Raw genomic sequence first — 19,297 nt, forward strand, 5'->3', positions numbered from 1 at the left:
ATAAAGTTTTAGAGGTTAGATTAGGAATTTTTTTGATTAAATCGCGCAATTAGTATTAGTTAAGTTAAAAGGGTGCCTTAGATTTGAGTCGATCAAAATTTTGCTTTTCCTTTCTTTAACCATAACTCCCAAACTCTTTTCTTTCATATTTAAAAACATGGAGTCGTTTAAAAAGATTTTATTTGTTTTCATTTAAAATATATTTTGGGTGACTTGTTACACCTAAATTCGATATTAAGTGGTGACTTTCTAAAAACCCTTTTTAGACTATTATTTTGGCTTCAAACCATCGCATATTCTAAGTTTTATTTTAGGCTTTTTTTTTTTTTCTAAAATCAAAAACTCATTTTTAACACATCTCCTTTTATTTCAAAAAATAGAGCGTGACAATGAGCTAGTATGTTAAAAAGCTATCTTATGGATCATTGCCAGAATTAGAGGCTGCTATGTCAAAAAATCAAGAGAAGATTACAGGATCTGAAGCCAACCCGGGCTAAGTCCAAACAACTTTTGGGCGAAATCCACCAAGTAGAAAAGGCTAATCCCTGATATGGGGACGAGCCCAAGCATATAAACCACTTCTTTTCCTTCCAAAAATCCGATGTGGGACTAATATCTTTAGGGACAGCAGTTCTGGCCTCACACCTGGGACTAAATCCGATGTGCACATGACCTTATCACGGAATCTGGCTAAACCAAGTGTGCAAAGTAAAAGAAAGACAAACTGAACCTATTACAGTATCAAGTTTTCCTTTTGTTTTTAGTTTTTTGTCTATATTTTTTATTTCTTTGAGTCAATTCATGGGTTCAAGCACGAAACACACAGAGGGACCAAAATGGTGTTAGCACCTACTGGTACTTACATTTTCTTTTTTGGATATCCATCGTCTAATGCGGTTAATTTTTCTTACTCCTTTTCAACATATATAGAATAAGAGCCGAAGGCCTCTTGTGACCTGGAATGGTTTTCGTCGTCCTCGCACGTGCCGCACATGTGAGTCACCAGCCCTTTTTTTTCTACGCGATGCTCCACACGTCTGCATATACTTCCTCTCTAGGGTTTTCTTAAATTTCCTCTGCTGCCGCCGCCTTCTCTTCTCCCCTTCTCTCTTCGCCTCACCTTTATTCTCAGAAGCTCCGTCTCCTCTACTTTATTTTCTCTTCTCCAAAACATTCGATCTCTCATTTTTTTCCCCTTTCTCTCGGTTTTGTGTTAAAACCTTCATTGCATTGAATTTTTTCACTTTTTTTAGGTTGCAACTAGAATGATTTTTAATTTCTGGACTCTTATTCTCCGTCTAAGATGGAGTTGGAAGCGCCTCACCCGAGAGTCTCTTCACTCGAAAAAGCCCATTTCCCGATTTTGACACATCTGCTCTGGAGTTCGTCTATTCTTTTACTCCGGCGACCCATAAATGCCGCCACCTTGCCCGCCTTCCACGAATTATTCTTTTTTCGTCTCGTTGCCGCCCATTCTCGTGTTCAGAGTGATTGATTGTGGTATGTTCTCCGATTACAGTTAGCATTTTGAGAATCTAACTTAGAGCTTATCCACTTCAATCTTTGAATGTTGCACCGCTAAAACCCTAGGTTTGGCACACTACCGGATTTCTGGAATTCCGGAGATCTGGTAATAATAGAATATCTTCTTCTCTCTCTCTCTCTCTCTCTCTCTGGTTGTGTTTTAATTTTTTTTGTTAACATAACAACCAAGTTGAGTTTCCCTGGCATTTCATTATGCAATACAGGTTGCTGATTTGGGTTCTTTGGAACTCTCACCAGTGGATGGCCGAACGTTGACTGATTTTATGCATACAAGAGGCCTTAGGATGCGTTCTCTTGGACAAGTTGTAAGTGGTTTTACAGTGATGTGGATTTCCCACATTGTACTAGATTCTTTTACATCAGATATGCAGTATTAGCACCACGTTTTCTGTGCATTATAACTAATTTGCCATGTATCACTTCCAGTGGTACTGAAATTGCACAGTTGAAATTCAATTGCAAAAACCTTTACCATTCACTAGAGGAGATGAGAACAATTGTTCAATTTCAACCTCTCACTGGAAAACATATTATGTTTGTATAGAAAATGGATTTTGTATAGCATCCTTGTTATAGTTATTTAAAAAACTAAGAATAATAGTTCTGTGCATTATTGTTGCACTTTAATCTTTATTTTCTAAAAAAGCTGTTTCCTGTAATATGGTATAGTTCTAATATGTACATTAAACAGTTGCTCTGAAAAAAATATGTTGATCTATGGTTGTTTCTCTAATAAAATAGGTAAAATGCTAATTAAATGTGGTAGGATATTTTTACAATTTAAATGCAGCAATGTCTCTTAGTAATGTGCATTGCCAACAAGATGCAAATGTTTGGCTTAGATTAGATGGAGGAAACATGAATACTAGCAAGATATGCTTTTTTCATTTGATTTTGTACAAATGTACTTTATCTTATTAGCATATTATGGATAGTCTGCTTTATGATAGTCTTTGGCACAAACACGCTACCTGTTTGTTCTACTTTGGTCTCATTGAGGTTCAATTGGTCTTTGGACAATATAGAGCCTGATAAATCTATTAACTAGAGAAGTCAATGCTTTAGTCTATGTCTCATTAACATTCTTTTTCTTCAATCTTCTGAACATGCAGCATCCAACTCCTGATCCTTACGTTTGCCTGGAATACGCCAGCACTAAATTCCGTACCCGTACCCACACAGGTATGTAATTCTTATTATTTCCTCTTTTTATCTTTGTTTGATTGTTTTTTCAATTACTACTAATATTCGAGCTTGTAAGAAAACTCTCCATTTTGTTGCCTAACTATTCTATTCTACTGCTACTTAATTACTTATGTAGACGGTGGAAAAAACCCTACTTTTCAAGAGAAATTCATCTTCTCCTTGATTGAAGGGCTAAGGGAGATCACTGTTGCTGTTTGGAACAGCAATACCATTACTTATGATGATTTTATCGGCAATCGAAAGTAATAATGTTTTCTTTAACTTTCTGCCTTTTGTTTTCCCTGCATTCTATTCGTTGTATTAGTTTGAGTATTTTCTTTTTATTCTATACTTTTAGATGATTTATTATTTTTTTCCAATTATTGTTAATCTATTAGGGTTCAGCTGCAGAAAGTTCTTTCTCAGGGATTTGATGATAGTTCTTGGCCACTTCAAACTAAAACCGGCAGGTATACTCTGCAAAAGATAAAAAGGGACAATTACCTACCATATTCATTCTTTTGTAGGTTAATACATACTTGAGCATTTAAACATATGGTGTGTGTGTAGGGAAAATACCTAATAGTATTTTCTGCTCCATCTTGCCATTTGGGTATTAATAAGTAGGAGAAAGATATTTTGCAAACTGAAACTGCTTTGGAGTCAAACACTTTAGAAGTCTAGAAGGTTACATTGGTTCGAGCTTTTGTGGATTAGCACATATTTTCAAAGCGACATCTCATTTTTTTTCCTTTCGCTTGGTTTTATGTTAAAACCTTCATTCCATTGAATTTTTTTCACTTCTTTTTAGGTTGCAGCTGGAATAATTTTTAATTTCTGGACTCTTGTTCTCCGTCTAATATAGAGTTGGAAGTGCAGAAACATCTTCCGCCACTTGTTTTGTTTTTTGCCCTTTTTAAGGTACTATCTTCTTTGTTCTGATGTTCTTTCCCATTTTTCTATTTCCTTTGTTCAAGCTTTTGTGGATTATCCCTTGTTCGAGCTTTTGTGGATTAGCCCATATTTTCAAAGCGACATCATCTTACAAGTTTTCCCATCCTTGATGGATAGGGGCAAACTTGATGCTTTATTATAGGTTTTGCTTATCATGCCTTGATTTTTTTGATGTAGAAAATGTTCAATTTAGCAAATTAATATGCCTTTCATCCTTTTCTTCTGCCTTTTGTTTTATTACAGGGGAAGGAATATGTATTTGTTGCAAATTCAAATAACTTGGATGCAGCTATTGATTTAAGTATCCTTGATTAGTCTGATGGCCTGACATCTGTTTCCCAATATATAATGCTTAATCACTTGATTAGTCTGATGATCCTTGTTCTTGGGGAAGAGACACCACTAGCATAAATAAGGCTCAGTATTACGATAAAGTCTGAGCCTCTTGGGGCTTGAGACCTTAAAGAGTCAAAACTCAGGAAAAATGAATGGATGAGGCACCCAGAGGGCCAGGCAGTTTTTCAAAGTGTTGTTTCCCCTTTCTGTTTTGCCAATGATTTCCAATTTTTGTTGTCTATACAGAAAGAAAATAGAAAATCACAGCCCTTTCTAAGCAGACAGATAGATACAATAGTATTATTTCTTGAACTGTGCATTTGGAAATGGAATTTGAATTGGGGACTTCATTTGATTATCTTTGAAAGTGCTTGTCGAGAAGTCATCACATTTCATGGAAACTTTTCATTGTTGATGTGATCACCTTCGACAAAGCATTTTTCTTCATCAGGGCTTTGTTGTTTAGTGAAGGTTTTTGGCTGTGATGATAGAGTTATTTTCTTGAGTTGTTGGCATAGAGTTAAATCGGGTTGGTTTCTGGCTGTGATGATAGAGTTATTTTCTTGAGTTGTTGGCATAGAGTTAAATCTGACCCGTATCTTGGCTAGGCAACCCTGATGGCATGTGATCTGAGAGGGGGTGGGCTTTCAATTAGCTCCTCCTTTCTCCCTCACATATGCAACTAGGAAATTGCAGCGATGGCGTTGTCGCCTCGTCTTTTGCCTTGTCTTGTTACAGATCTGAACCTACTCCAATACTCACATAGTGTATGATGATGGACCTTTATCATGTTCTTTATATTTTTCATGAAAGATTTCCCCTGCTTAATTCCTTAAATTCCATAACCTTTTGGTATCTCATGTTACTTTCTTTGTTTTGGTGTAAAAATGATTGCCTTCTGCACCACTATTGCAGTTTTTTAACAAAAAGTTCAACAATTCTAGAACTAAATCACTGGTATTTTTGTATTTGTGATCTACCTTTTAGGTTGCTGTAACCTTAAAAGTCCTTCGGTACTTACCCTCAATAAAGGTGAATTATTTAGAATTGCTTTGACTGTTTGGCTAAGTATGTATAATCCCCTTGGCGTTGAGATTATCAAAAAAGAAATATGACTTGTATTAACTCAGCTAAAATCTCATCTTTACAGAAAAAAGGAGAATTACAAATGAAATCAATTGGTATGGCCCCTTAATCTCTTTTTAATATCCTAAGCTACTAAGGTTGCCCTATTATAAACATTTGGCATTATAATTACTTGTGCATCAATTTTTGTTCTTTTTTATGGTTTCCTTTGTCAACATATGTAGAATAAGAGCCGAAGAGCTCTTTGGTTGGGTTTTATCTTAACCGTCTTCTCACATGCCGCTCACATGAGTCACCAGCCTTTTTTTATCGCGCGATTGCTAGACGTCTACATATACTTGCAGGCGTCTACATATGATGCTTAATCACTTGCTCTAGAATACTTTTCATTGTTGATGTGATCACCTTTGACAAAGCACTTTTCTTCATCAGGGCTTTGTTGTTTAGTGAAGGTTTCAGGCTGTGATGATAGAGTTATTTTCTTGAGTTGTTGGCACAGAGTTAAATTCGACCTGTATCTTGGCCGGGTAACCCTGATGGCATGTGATCTGAGAACGGGGGGCTTCAATTAGCTCCTCCTTTCTCTTTCACATATGCAACTGGGAAACTGTAGCCATGTCTTTGGCCTCGTCTTGTTACAGATCTGAGCCTCCTTCGGTACACACACAGTGCATGATGATGATGCTTTAGCATGTTCTTTATATACTGTACCAATAATTTGATCCATGAGAATGACATGGCCTTCTTGAGAATCAAGGAAAATTTATCCTATGATTTCATGGCGTTCTGCACTTTCCTTTGCCTATGTTTTCAAGCATTGCATTCAATGTTGAAGCATGTGATTTTTTGTTCAGACATCAGCCCAATTTATGTACTATCACCTCCTCCATAAATCAGTTTCTGCAGCACGATTGGACATCATTTGTTTCTTTCTATCAGTTTTATACAAGTGGTTCTAAGGTCTGCTTGGTAAGTGCTTTCCTTTATACAATTTGTTCATAACTACATTCTTTAGTGATCTAACAAACATTTGTTTTTATTTTTTTAAATAGGCCTTTCCACAATATGCTGATATTTGACTACGTGAAGGCACAACACCAACAGTGATTTTTACAAGTGGCTATAAAACGTATTGCATTGGCATGAAACAAAGATCCTTCGACAAGAATTGGGCCACTTTTGCAGCCGAACATGTTTTTTGCCCCGGAGACATATTGCTTTTTATTCCACAATCGCTCATCTCTTTTGGTGTTATCATATTCAACAAAAAGGGCATTGAAAAACTATATTCATGGCATTTTAATTTCACTATTCATCTAACTTAGTCCATATTACCAAGTACTGCGATAGTCTTAGAGAACAAATTGTAGTTGATAAGTACTAGAACTAAACTCTTATGTCGCTTCCCATTATGTATCTTGCTCCATTCAATTAGGAGCTTTCTTTATATGAAAAGTGTTTTCATTGTATATCTTGTTCTGTTCGATTCCTTTCCTTCTTTATATGAAAAGTAGTATATGTTCCTGTTTATATTGTGCTCCTGTGTACCTCATCTACCACCAAAAAAAAAAACCCATTCACCTAAGCTACTATAATCTCCTCCGATATTTTCCTTCCACATCATATGCTTGTCTGGGCATCTTCTCTTTCTATACCACCGCGCACCGCGCGGTTTATGCCTCCTAGTACTAGTATATAGGTCATCTTACCGTGATGAAATATGCATCATTGCATTACCTTGTATGGCAATCGGCATACATAATTTCGAAGAGGAAAATGAAATTAGAATCAAATATGATAACTAAACTTGATTAATTCATTTTCAGTTCCGTTGTAAGCACTTTAATTTGAGGATGAAGCCTTGTCTACATAACAATTAGTGTAGTATGGGGCATATGTTACTAACAAAGAAAAAACAATTTTAACATCAGTTGACAACAAAAAGCCAATCTAACAAAAAGAACAAAAAACTCATCACCACCCTAAATAACAATTAAACACAAGCAATTTGTGCTACTTAAATATCATATTCACGGTTGTCCCAGAATTCCCGCCTTAATTTCAAATACATAAAGGAAGCCATAGCCAATAAAACAAAAGTCAGGAAAACATGGTAATAGAAATGACCAATGCCAGCCCATACAAAGAAAGGAAAATAAAATTAGTCAAAAAGAAAAGATTAAGAAATGAATGACCGCCTATCAACAACACACTTTTGTTCAAGAGGGTCACCTATCATTCAAGAGTTTTCAGCAAAACAGGTACATTTTTCAGACGTGAAACTTCTAGTGTCTAATCATTATTAAGAAATCTGCATAAAAAAAAAAAAAGAAAAATCAATTGCAGTGCAATTAAATTTTGTTGGACAAATGCTAGACTCAATAATCAAAGATATTTTATCCTTTTTCAGAAATATCAAAATGAGCTTCATCGAATATGACAAACTGTTGTATCAAGCTCTATATACAATATAGGCATAGGATTGTGTAAAGAAAATGAAAATCTTCTCAAATTAACTGGCCATAAAGAAACCAATCAGATGGACTTTTATACTGGTTGTAAATGGCTTTGGTACGGGGCTGAGAAAGAAGGGATATTAAGGCTCAAGGCACCCATTTTTCTGGTTAAATTCATCGCATGATCACCATAGAACGGTTGTTCTACCAGATTCATTTAAACTGCCTGAATAATGAAACAAAATTGTTCCTTGTCATGACTGCCACAAAATTAGTCAGCATTGGACTTTCATGAGCTTGTAATAAGGCTGGGGATAGGTTTGAGCAAAGAAATGGATAGTGAAGGCCCAAAAAACAAACATTCAAAAGGGTTCTAAACCTGTGACCGCTTTACAAAATGCCTGTCACGCCATAATTTGGGGCTCTTGAATTCTTCCAGATTTTTTACTTTCTTCACAAAATGAGCCTTCTTGATTTTGAAATTTTAGTCTCTTCCCCATCATGCTTTTTTTTTCGTAGGAGAAGTAATCATCGCTAGGTCTTGAGACTTGAGCACTTCTCAATCCTTTTTTTTTTTTTTTTCAGAGCTCTTCTCAAAATTTTTTTTTTTTTTGTTGAGCTCTTCTCAATGTTTCTATCTTTTTGGAGCTCTTTCCTTTTTTTTGGAGCTCTTTTCAGTTTGTTTCATTGGCTTTTAAGAAATAAACATTTTAAACTCTTTGAATTTGGAGCTCTAACAAGCGTAAGACTTCAACAACTTGTCCTTCATTTCATTGATAATCAGCAAATTGTCGTCTACTAAATTTTGAATTTGATCTCCCTCAATATCTAACCCCAGTGTGGGGCACGGTCAACAGGGGGTTAAATAAAAAGAATTATCAACTTTGAAGGCTCAAAGGGGAAAACAAAGGCCAATATGTTTAGATAAAGAAACGAATGCCAAAAACATCATCCTATTTTCGAGGCGATCAAGATTAGGAACAATCCATCAAGCAGCCAAAAAGAATTAAGTAGCACAACCCATAAGTGTGGGTGTTTGTCAAGGGGTTTTGGAAATAAACACAATTCAAAGTCCCAAGGGGGTCGACAAGGTTTAAACTGCATATGGTAGTAGGAAGAAAGCCATCATCACATTGGTCTATTTGAGTCCAGTCCTAAGAGAACTAAATAAGTGAGGTATATGAAGTTGCTTGATTCACATTTAGATGGTTCAGAAATGCACAACATATGCCACAAATTTACTAGCCACAAGGGTCTGAACAGGAGAACATAGATGGTTTAGAGATGCACAACATGTGCCACAATGTTGCAAGGGTTTGTTTGGATTGCTTCATATTTCCCCAATTTTATTTACTTACATCATCTTTACAATTTCCAATACACCTTTTTATCTTCCCAATATCTTTTTATCTCACATACATCACATCACAAAAAGTGCTACAGTAAAAATATCCCAAATAATCCCAAATAACTTACAATCGAAACAGACCGATGCACAACATGCACCACAAAAGTCATAATGACAAGATAGATAGTTTGAACATGAGACATGAGGTTCAAGAATCTGGCTTTTATTTTTGGCTGATTTTGCTACCAACTTCTAGGTTTTAGTTTGCCATATTCGATGGAAATTATCTTCTTATTTCTTCAAAAAGATATTTCAACTTTGATCTCGAAGTGTGCCCAAAGGTGAAATTATACCTTCAATTTTAAACCAAGGCATTCATCCAAGAAATTTAGATTGCACAATAATTCAGAAGAAACGTTGAAAATCTATTTCCAAATCTACTTGTAGAAACAATATGAATTTTGAACAAAACAGAAATTTGTTGTTATGATTCTGCGGTGACCATTGAACGTGGTAATGAAATTGATAAGCCTTTTTGTACCATACACGCTAGATGAAGTAATAAAGTACAAGAAACCAAGACGAGTAAGAGTTGGGACAAGAATAGTAAGAAGACCAGAAAGAGAGATAAGCATGGTGATACTAACATTTCAAACCAACACTTGCCATTTCATCAGGACCACATAAATAGCTACCTAAAAAGTTCAGCATCTTACAAAACAAATATAAGGAACTCAAAAACTCCACAATGAATAGACAAGATTTTCGTTTCAATTATCAGCATTGAGCCAATCCTGGAGAAAATAAGAGCAGTATATTACATTACCCATGTAGTTATGCTTCAAAGACATATCAAGCTGCCTTTCTAATGATTCAAGTTCATTGCTGTTTAAAGGACCAAGATCCTCACCCAAAAGATTCCAAGCATCACAATGATGAAAATGAAATTGATGCTACTGTCTCATTCTCCAGCAGTAAAGCACCTATGCCATCTTTGCATGGCTTCGTAAGATTCATTATGCTTCAAATTCTCCTACTAATTATAAACTGCTACAAGCAAAACAGTATGTAATTAAGAGTCCGAATTTTAGAAAGAGAATAATGCAACAAAAGGCATCTTCACACAGAGAAAATCAAACAAGGTGAAAGCGAATGAACCATGCAAAATTTCAGGTCTGCCCTAAAAATCTTGTAATTTAGACGAAAAGAGTGAAATAACTACAAACAAGCCAAACAGCAATTGAAAGATTAAAACTTGAAAAGAAAAACATATCCAATACTCCACTTCTAACACATGCAAGTAGCAAAATTAGTGTAAATTTTCTAAGAAATTCCACAACCAACAAAATGCACAGGCAACAACACATAGATTGATAAAGAAAATCCGGCTACTACTAAACTATTGCAAGAACAAACTTGTTACGATACTTTTTTTTTAAAAAAAAAATTATCAACTGAAGAGATACGTGCCGCAATTAATTCAGAAATAAAATCTAACTCACCTCAAAAGCCATAGTAACCAGACCCTCTATCTGAAATCTGTGACAAACAGTATCAAATAAAAGAAAATCAGCACTAAAACATTCGTCAAAAAAGATGAACCATAAAAACATGAAAAACATGCCATTATTAGTATGCGAATACCATGAAATGTTCTGACCAGCGAATAGAAGATTGTAAAATACATGTTATGTATGTTAAAATTCTGGCACCATAAATAAAATTGTAAAGTACATGTTTGCAAGTACACAGAGCACCATCTCCTCAAGCAAGAAAGAAGGTACGTCCAAGATTTTCTGGAACATCATGTTACAAGAACTTGTCTAATAGATTCATGTGGATTTTCTTTATAAGTTGTGATTCTGCAAATTTGAAAGAACATGCACCATATTTCAACTGACCCTATAGAATGTGAAAACCTATAATCTTTTATAGGATCTTTACTGCACTTTCTTGTGTTATTATTCATTTCCAAATTGTTGTTGTCCATTGATTCTTTTCCTCAACTAGTACTCTTATGCACCCAAAACATTCATTTTACTCTTTTTGTCAAAACTAATCCATGATGCACATTCTAAATATACATATCAAAAGTATAGAACTCATACATTTTACATTGTAAACAACTGTGAACATGTAGTACAACCACATGTTAACAACAACTTCACACCAAAATTGATACCATTGCATGATGAAATATCATAAATTACGAGATGCCTGTAAATTAAAAAAACAGAATTCAGTAGATAAATATAGGCATTTCCATATCTCAACAACAAGACAACTAAATCCATTACAAAATATAAACAAAAAGAAAAGGAAAAGAAAGGCAAAACTTAGAAAAACATTACAGAAAAATTACCAAAAAAAAAAATCAAATTTGTCCATGTAAAAAAAAGAACTATATAGAATTGATTTGGGCATTCCATATATCAACTGCAAGAGTCCGAAATCCATTAAAATGATAAAAATAAGAAAAGAATAAATGCAGGAACTTAGAAATATTACAGTAAAGTTACCCAAAAAAATTGATATTATTCTTGAAAAAATACAGAACTCATATGGGCACTTCCACATCTCAACCGCAAGAGTCCCAAATCCATCAAACATATCAAAAAATAAGACAAGAAAATATTAAAAAAACCATGAAAAGAACGAATGAAATTGAAAAGGGGAACATAACTGGCCTGGTTGAAATCATATGAATGATGCAGCGACAGTAATTTTCGACGTTTTTTCAAAGAAACTCAAATTTTAAGTAAGATTGAAAACCCTAAAGAATCCTAGAAGAAGATTACAAAGCTTTCTACAACCTTTTCTTTTTAGGGATTTTGGAGACACAAAAACAAAACTCCTGAGAAATTAAATTACGATATAAACTGTAATGAAATGCAGGAGTTAGACTAAAATAGAAGTTACGTGCTAGGAAGAAGGAAGGTAGAAGGCGTGGAATCTAGTAACTGAAGGCGTGATCAAAAGGAAGCACTTCGGCAAAGGCGCGTAAGCTAAACCACGCCTTTGCTGGGTTTCATCTGTTCTAACAGAAAGCCAAGAAGCGCGGCAACTTGCAGCAACTTGCAGCTGCAATTGGGACACGTGTTTGAACCTTATTTGGTACTGTTAGAAATCTGTTAGAAGCTAATAACTATATAAGCAGGCCTGTCTGCTTAGTCGAGTAGGCTTTTGAATCATTTCTGTCCAGATTAGTTGTAATAGCTTGAGGAGCAATCCTCATACTTTCCCTCCCAAATTTTCCTTCAGATCTTACACCTTCTTAGCTAAATTCATTACCTCTATTCTTGTAATTTGTTTCCGATTCATTAATGAATTTGAGCTCAATTCAATTACTGTTCCATTGATCAACTGCTGAACATTGCAGTCAAGTTTGTTTCCTTTTACATTTTCTGCCCTTTGGCTTCTGTACCATAACATAAACACAATTTTATCTAAATAAAAAACAAGTACTACAGTTACCTGATTATCCAAATTAGTGACTCTTCTTCCCCTGTTCTACCCTCGCACTTAAAAGCACAGAGATTCTCTCCTTCTCCGTGTGATCAAGAGTATGTAGAGAATGGGAAAAAAATTTGAGACGAAATTTTTATTCTCAAAAAACAATATCAAAATTTGAAAGTAAAAAATTCCGCCCAAATTTTTTTGAATAAAATTAACCCAAAAAATGTGAGGAATTAAAAGCTGAAGGAGGACGATAAGGCAGAAAGCGTGTACTATTGTGCATGTTTTTCTAGATGTTTTTGTGTGCCGAAATGGGAAAGACGAGAAAGAACAAGAGAGAGATTTATTAAGTCAGACATTTATCATTTGTGGGATTTTCATGGCATGCTTTCGCATGTAGATAACTTATTAGCATTATTTACTTAAGGGTAAAATGGGTTAGTGCAAAATTTTTAAGAAAAGTTTCATTTTGGTTATAAATACTAGTGATAAAGGGCACACCCAATATGTGTACAATTTAAAAATGTTTCTTGTATAAACTTATTTTACATAAAAATTTTTTGTTACCGAACATAACTTTGCTCTTTTAAGATTTTTTTTTTAGGAGTATAATTATGTAATTCATTTATGGATAGTTATTTACAATGAAAATAAGTTGTGGTTAGGGTGAAATTTAGGGCTTGTAAAATAAAAGTTCAAGAGATAGCGGAAAAATGCTTACACCATAACTCAAAACTCCCACTTTATATATAGTATAGATTTTTCAATCCAAATTAATGTAAAATTAAAATTTGTGAGACTTTGTTAGACTTATATTTTAATTGTCAGAGTGTACAAACCTAATTTGAGCACAATGTGAAATATTGATGAGAAAATTAAAATATCAAAGTTCCTATTCATTATTCATGTTGATTTGTGTGCTTACATCAACTAACTATGCACAGGTTGACCTTTAAAAAAAAACTATGCATGGGTTGACATTATAAAATTAAGATATTAAATTAATTCATTAAAATAAGTTTTATGAAATGAAAAACTTCAATAGTACGAAAAAGTGTCAAATCAATGTAAATTTCTACCAAAATATCTTATTTTAAATATCCAAAATAAATTGAAAAAATCCTAAAATGCACGAAAATACCTTAAAAAATACTCAAATCTAAAGCCCACCAAACAAACACATCAATGCCATCCCCCATCTTGTGACTCTACTATTAATTGTCCTCTGTTGCTATCTCCAATCCTCCACTTGACCACTCTCTTCTCATCTCCCAACCCTACGTTTCCAACTCTTCTCCCTTCCTCCATCCCACAAGTCCGACCTATCTCTCACTGCTTCCCGCAATTCTACTATCCCCTATCATACCACTCCTCCCCCCTATTATATAGTCACAACTTTCTCTTGATCATAATTCACCCTTTCTCAACCCTACAGTCTTATTTTTTAACTTATTTCACTGTTCATTATTGCCACACCTTATCCAATGACCTACCTGTTATTGTCTCATGCTACCTTTCCCTACCCTCCACCACTCTTTCCTCATCTTATATTCCTACCTTTTCTCATCCCATGAACCCATCCTATTCCTTTATCCTACAAGCCCTACTTCTTCTTCATCTACCATCCGTGCAATTCTACTATCCCATCCTACAACTCTTCCTCACAACTTCCCCTCGGCCACATTTCACTATTGATCAAATGTGCAGTTTTACCTTTCAATTTTTTTCATGTTCCATGATTCGTTTTGTTACTTTGTAGGCATTTTTTATCAAATCAAGAGACAAAATTTTGGTGTTCAAGAAAAACTGAATTTGGATTATAAATTTCATGAAATTTTACCGTTTGGTACCGTTTGGTGTTTTTCTATAAACAACCATTCAAAAATGGGTTTTAATAAATATTTACTGTTATAATTTTGAAAAAATACTCCCAAAAACCAACCATAAGATGCATCTTTATTTAATTAAATTAATATATGCACTTTTGTTTAAATATATTTTTAAAATTCTTGTACTATATTTTTATAATATATGCACTTGCACTTAAATCAAAATACTACTGTATTTTAATTAATATATGCACTTTTTTAAATATTACTTTTAAATATATTTTTTAAACTCCTTGCTCGTTGCTCAATAATTATAATAGGTTTAACTTAAGTATAACTAAAGAGCCAAAAATATTAATTTATAGATTCCAAATTTAAGTCAAATTATTTAGAAAACAAAACCTATTGAAGTACCTTAAATTCATTGAATACCAAAAAAAATGGAAGAGAACAAAAAATTTTTATTTTGTAATAGTCAAGGTGTGAGAACTCCGAATTTTAAGTTTTATGTTTCCATTTTTAATCCATTTATATGCATTTAAATTATTTTAAGCATTCAAGATATGATTCATTTTTGGGGCCTTATTTTCTTTACTTTATTTAACTTTGGTAAAAATAAGTTTAAGAAAATGAGAGAATTAATTTTTGTTATGTCTAATAAACCCTAGGAAATTTAATTGTTTTGGGGTGGAGTTAGAACTTAAGTAAACTACTAGGATTGGAAGGAAATTGGGAAAAACTTGCTAGGTAGAAATTTGGCCAAGTGTCATCACACTACAACACCTTGACTTGGACAATTAGCTTCTTAAGTAAACTTTACCATTTAACAAAACATTAGCCCTTTTGTCTTGAGCTCTTGGCTGAACCTCTTGAGAGGAAAAACTTCACATAAACCCTAAGTCTAGTTCTTGGAAAATTAGTGCAAGATTCAAGAGGAAGTTCAACTAGATTCTACCCAACCTTGGCTTGCTACTTGAGAGGTGATTCTTGGAGTTCTTGGTGCAACTTGCAAAGCTTGAGGAGCTTGAGGTAAATATTAAATCATGAATTTAATGCTTTAAATTAGTAGGGTATGCATGTAATTAAGGTGCTTAGATAACCTAGATACTTGAGTTGTTGATGGCTTGGCTTGGGTTCTTGTTTTGAAGCTTGGATCACGTGTTTATGTTTATGCCTTCTATGTGTTTGATGTATGGTTAGGTGTATTAGGTGAGAATTTCTTTAGGTTTTCTTGGTTGTGTTAGCATGAGAATCATGGTTAAAGTAACCTTAGTTAACTTGGTGCACATGAAGTAAAAATTGAACATCCACAAGTTGGAATTTATGCTTGGGCTGGCCGAATTTTTAGCTCCAATTTTGTGAGGATTTTTGTGTTGTTTTGGTGAGATTTGTGCTCAAGGAACTTGGTTTAACCTTACCCTAGAAGTGGATGTTATGTATGTGTGTTTAAGTAGTAGTTTTGTTAGAGTAAAGTAAAGAAAATAAGAGGAAGTGTTGTTGGAAATTTTCGCGCAGGAGACTCTGAGCAGTCTTGGTAAATCTCTTATACCTTGGTGTAGAAAAATACAAATTGAGTTCTGCTTATTTCATTTGAAACTAGATTCAGAGTGCATTCTACCATGAAAATTTCAGAAATTTTTTCAATTTTTATGAATATCTATGATTTTCCAAAGTTGACTAAATTTTCACACCTGCTTTGTTTTTCTACTTGATGAAGCAGCAACTTGAGACTGGAATATGACTGATTTATGGACAGAATCTTACAAATATGTATTCTGGAAAATTGTAGTCCTTTGAGTCTATTTTCCAATGGTATAAATTTTATAAATTTTGGACTTAAGAATCTTGCGATATTATTTTTCAAACAATGTCGCGCAAAACTGGAGAAAATTCTGTTTCCAAATGTATGCATGCTGACCGGTTTTCTTGAGTTTATTTCTCTTCACTTTTTGGTTTGTTTTGATGAAAGTTTGGCTCAATCTTGTACTATAAACTTAGTAGAACTCTTGTGGACTGATTTGTAGCGAAAACCATGCATTTAATTTGAAGAAAACTTGAGTTTTGATTGGCTGATTTTTTGGTATGGAACAGGGCTGCTGTTTTGGCCTTGTTTCACCTTCGATTCGTGATAGTTTGGACTTGAAATCACTTGTACTATTTGCCAACACATAATAATAGAGTTGTGCGTCGATTTGGTCATAAACCGATTACTCAAGGGGAGCGAAAATTAACTATTTTTCACTGCCATAAAACTGGAAAATTTCCAGTATTTGTACCCTTTTCATGTATTTATTGTTATTCTTAGTTTTTGATCCGAGAAACATTCTTTTCGCGCCAAACCTTGCTTGAATCATAAACCTAACGTGTATTTTTTGACTTCCTTGAACTTGCACTTTCGCGTAGGTTTTAAAACTTATGTCCTTTTGAAATCTCTTTTGGGTCATTTGTCGCTTCGAGTCGCTCTAGCTCTCTTGATCATTCCTTCTTTTGTTTAGTTGCTCTAGTTGGAATCTTAAAGTTTCGTACTTGCTTGAATATAGGTTTTGGTGTGGAAAACGAGAACCTTGGTGGGACCATTTGAATTGCTCTGCTTTGTCGGTGAGTGTTCCAATGCATGTTATTTGATTATGCACGACTTGAGAAAAATGTTATTATTTGCTTAAGTGCTCTCCTTTGAATGACATGCAAATAAGTGAATGACTGTTGTGATTTTCTTGTCTTTTTAATTTGCTAAGAGCACATGTTTGCATTGCATGAATGAGTGATAAATTTGCAAGAATGTAGGCCGATGTGTACTTTATTGCATCAGCTGAATTGAGCTTAACCCTATGCTAGCACCCTATCTGAGACCTGCCATTTGTGAGGTTGGATCAGTTGGACAGTTTTGGGTTTATAACTTACCAATGTTAAGTGCAAAGCTCAAAACTCTTTGTCGAAAGGCCTTGAGTACAATATTTAATTTTTAATGTTAAATGAGGGGATTGTTGATTTTTCAGATGGCATAAGGTGAATGTTAAATGAGAGGATTGTTGATCTTTCGGAGGACATAAGGTGGGAGTTCGGAGGTTATAAGGTGGTAAAATGTAGGGGATTGTTTATTGGCAGTTATAAGGTGAATATTGCTCCATGTGAGTCTCGTATCCTTTTAATGTTTAAAGTATTGCTCATCCTTGTATTTACTTAAACGAATGATTGAATGCACGTATGAATGTTATTGTTTATCAAATATTTTACATTGAATGATTCCTATTACAATTAATTGCTCCACTACCAGTTTTTAAAGTTGAGTATCGATTTACTTGAACCTATATTCTTGGTAAAACGTGTTTATATGTTAAATTGTGTTATTCTCTTATTTTGTCTGTTTACCTGGAATGCTCACTGGGCGTAAGCTCATCCCACGTTTTGTTTTCCTTAACAGGATTCGGATCCGAGAGTGCTCAAGAATACTGTTAGAATGTTTGAGAGACTCTAAGTTTTATTTTAGTAGAAATGACTGTAGTGTATATATTTTGGGTTGTAATTAAGATAGGCGCCGAATGACGAATCTTTTGTACCCGAACTTATGTAATAGCTTTTGGAGGTATGTAAATGTTATTTTGAGGTGTAATGAATATTATTTTGGTTAGTTTAAATTTTCAAATAATTCTTGTTATGGATGGTAGTGAGTCTTGGCGAGAGCTGGGCAGGCGGTCCACTGACCCCTCTGGTCCGCTTTTGGGGAAAGTGGGGCTGTCGTACAAATTTTTTTTGTCGATACGATAGAATTCCTATAACCTAAGCTAGCCTATTCTAGGGGGGGAGGGAGAGTGGACTCGATGTGAGTAGAAACTCCATCGAAGCTGGTCAATGAAGACCGTCACATATAAGGGCTGTCATACAAGGGCTGCCACTATTTAGCATTAAAACGTATTTAGTAGACTCGGTTAAAAATGGATTTAGCATATGAAGACACGAAATGAGTTAAGAAAATTCTTTTAAGGATAGAAAACATCTTTCCTTCACCATGAACTTGATGAATCAAAATAGGAGAAGAGTTTTCCTTATAATTTCTTTCTCATAAACCTTAGATAGAAAAATGTTGTGAATTATGTTATTCTATATGAGTAATACTATGATAGCACTAGAAAAATTAATAAAAATTTGGACCAAGTTTGTATAAAATTTCTATCTAGTTGTAATATTTACAAATCCATGCCTAATATTCACACACCTTTACTACCTTAAACTCGCTTGGAATGCAATGCCAATCAAGGTCATGATGATGTGTACATACCAACTAGGGATGTGTGGATATCATTTTCCTTTGAATAGTTAAAATTACTATTCACAAATAAATCATTGCATTGGTCTAGTCTCTAGTGTATTTTTGGTTAGAATTTGTGATTTTTAGTTAGAATTGCTATAATGAGCGACTAAAACATTGTTATTTCCTATTTACTTATAGTATCATTTCCAAATTTAACTGTATAAAACATTACATAACTTTTGAAAATAAGACATAGGTAATAAATATTTATATCTATATCAACCTATCAAAAGGCACAAAAATTGCAAAGGAATTAAGATAATCCAAAAATCTAAGAATAGAGAATATGGTATTGGATTGGGAAATTTGCCAAATTGGTTCCTAACATTTTCACAAAAAACTTTTTAGTCCCCAATATTTAAAATCAGCCAGAATCGTCCCTAATATATAAATTATGATTTATTTTGGTCCTAATGCTCGTATTTGCTCATTTCTGCAACTGAAAATAGCACGCTTCTCTTACGAGGCCATATTTTTAAGGGTAAAACCGAAAAATACACTTCATTCCCTGTTGAAAGCAAAAGTACCCCTTTTCACCTTTCCCCCTAAAATTACAGTCACAAAAAACCCTAATTTTTCCCTTGAATTTTGGGAGGAAGCATATGAAGAAGGCATTGTGTACCTAATGTTGAATGGGGCTCCTTTTTTCTTTTGCTTTTGTGCTAACCAAACACTAAGCACCGCACGACCAATTGCCAGAAAGCCCACGAACCCAATTGCCATGACAACTCTGCCCTTAATGCCCCTACTATTTCTAGATATTGTGATTGCAGCAATATTTGGAGCAGGTGTA

At 34.3% G+C, this 19,297-nt stretch overlaps 1 protein-coding gene and 1 long non-coding RNA gene across 2 annotated transcripts; both read left to right on the forward strand.

Moving 5' to 3' along the window:
- The first annotated feature begins 1,065 nt into the window (after positions 1 to 1,065).
- Positions 1,066 to 6,575, forward strand: LOC140015053 (elicitor-responsive protein 1-like). Its single transcript, XM_072066887.1, has 8 exons — positions 1,066 to 1,500; positions 1,749 to 1,850; positions 2,658 to 2,727; positions 2,867 to 2,993; positions 3,129 to 3,200; positions 3,542 to 3,651; positions 3,928 to 6,075; positions 6,159 to 6,575. The coding sequence occupies exons 2-6, from the start codon at positions 1,809 to 1,811 to the stop codon at positions 3,555 to 3,557; spliced, it is 327 nt and encodes a 108-aa protein (XP_071922988.1). The 5' UTR covers positions 1,066 to 1,500; positions 1,749 to 1,808; the 3' UTR covers positions 3,558 to 3,651; positions 3,928 to 6,075; positions 6,159 to 6,575.
- Positions 6,576 to 15,048: 8,473 nt separating this feature from the next.
- On the forward strand, positions 15,049 to 17,774 carry LOC140015066 (uncharacterized). The gene is made up of 3 exons (XR_011821829.1): positions 15,049 to 15,224; positions 16,736 to 16,793; positions 17,617 to 17,774. It is a non-coding gene; the product is annotated as an uncharacterized lncRNA (long non-coding RNA).
- Positions 17,775 to 19,297: the final 1,523 nt, after the last annotated feature.

Source organism: Coffea arabica, chromosome 10e (genome assembly GCF_036785885.1).
Source record: "Coffea arabica cultivar ET-39 chromosome 10e, Coffea Arabica ET-39 HiFi, whole genome shotgun sequence".
Classification (NCBI taxonomy): domain Eukaryota; kingdom Viridiplantae; phylum Streptophyta; class Magnoliopsida; order Gentianales; family Rubiaceae; genus Coffea; species Coffea arabica.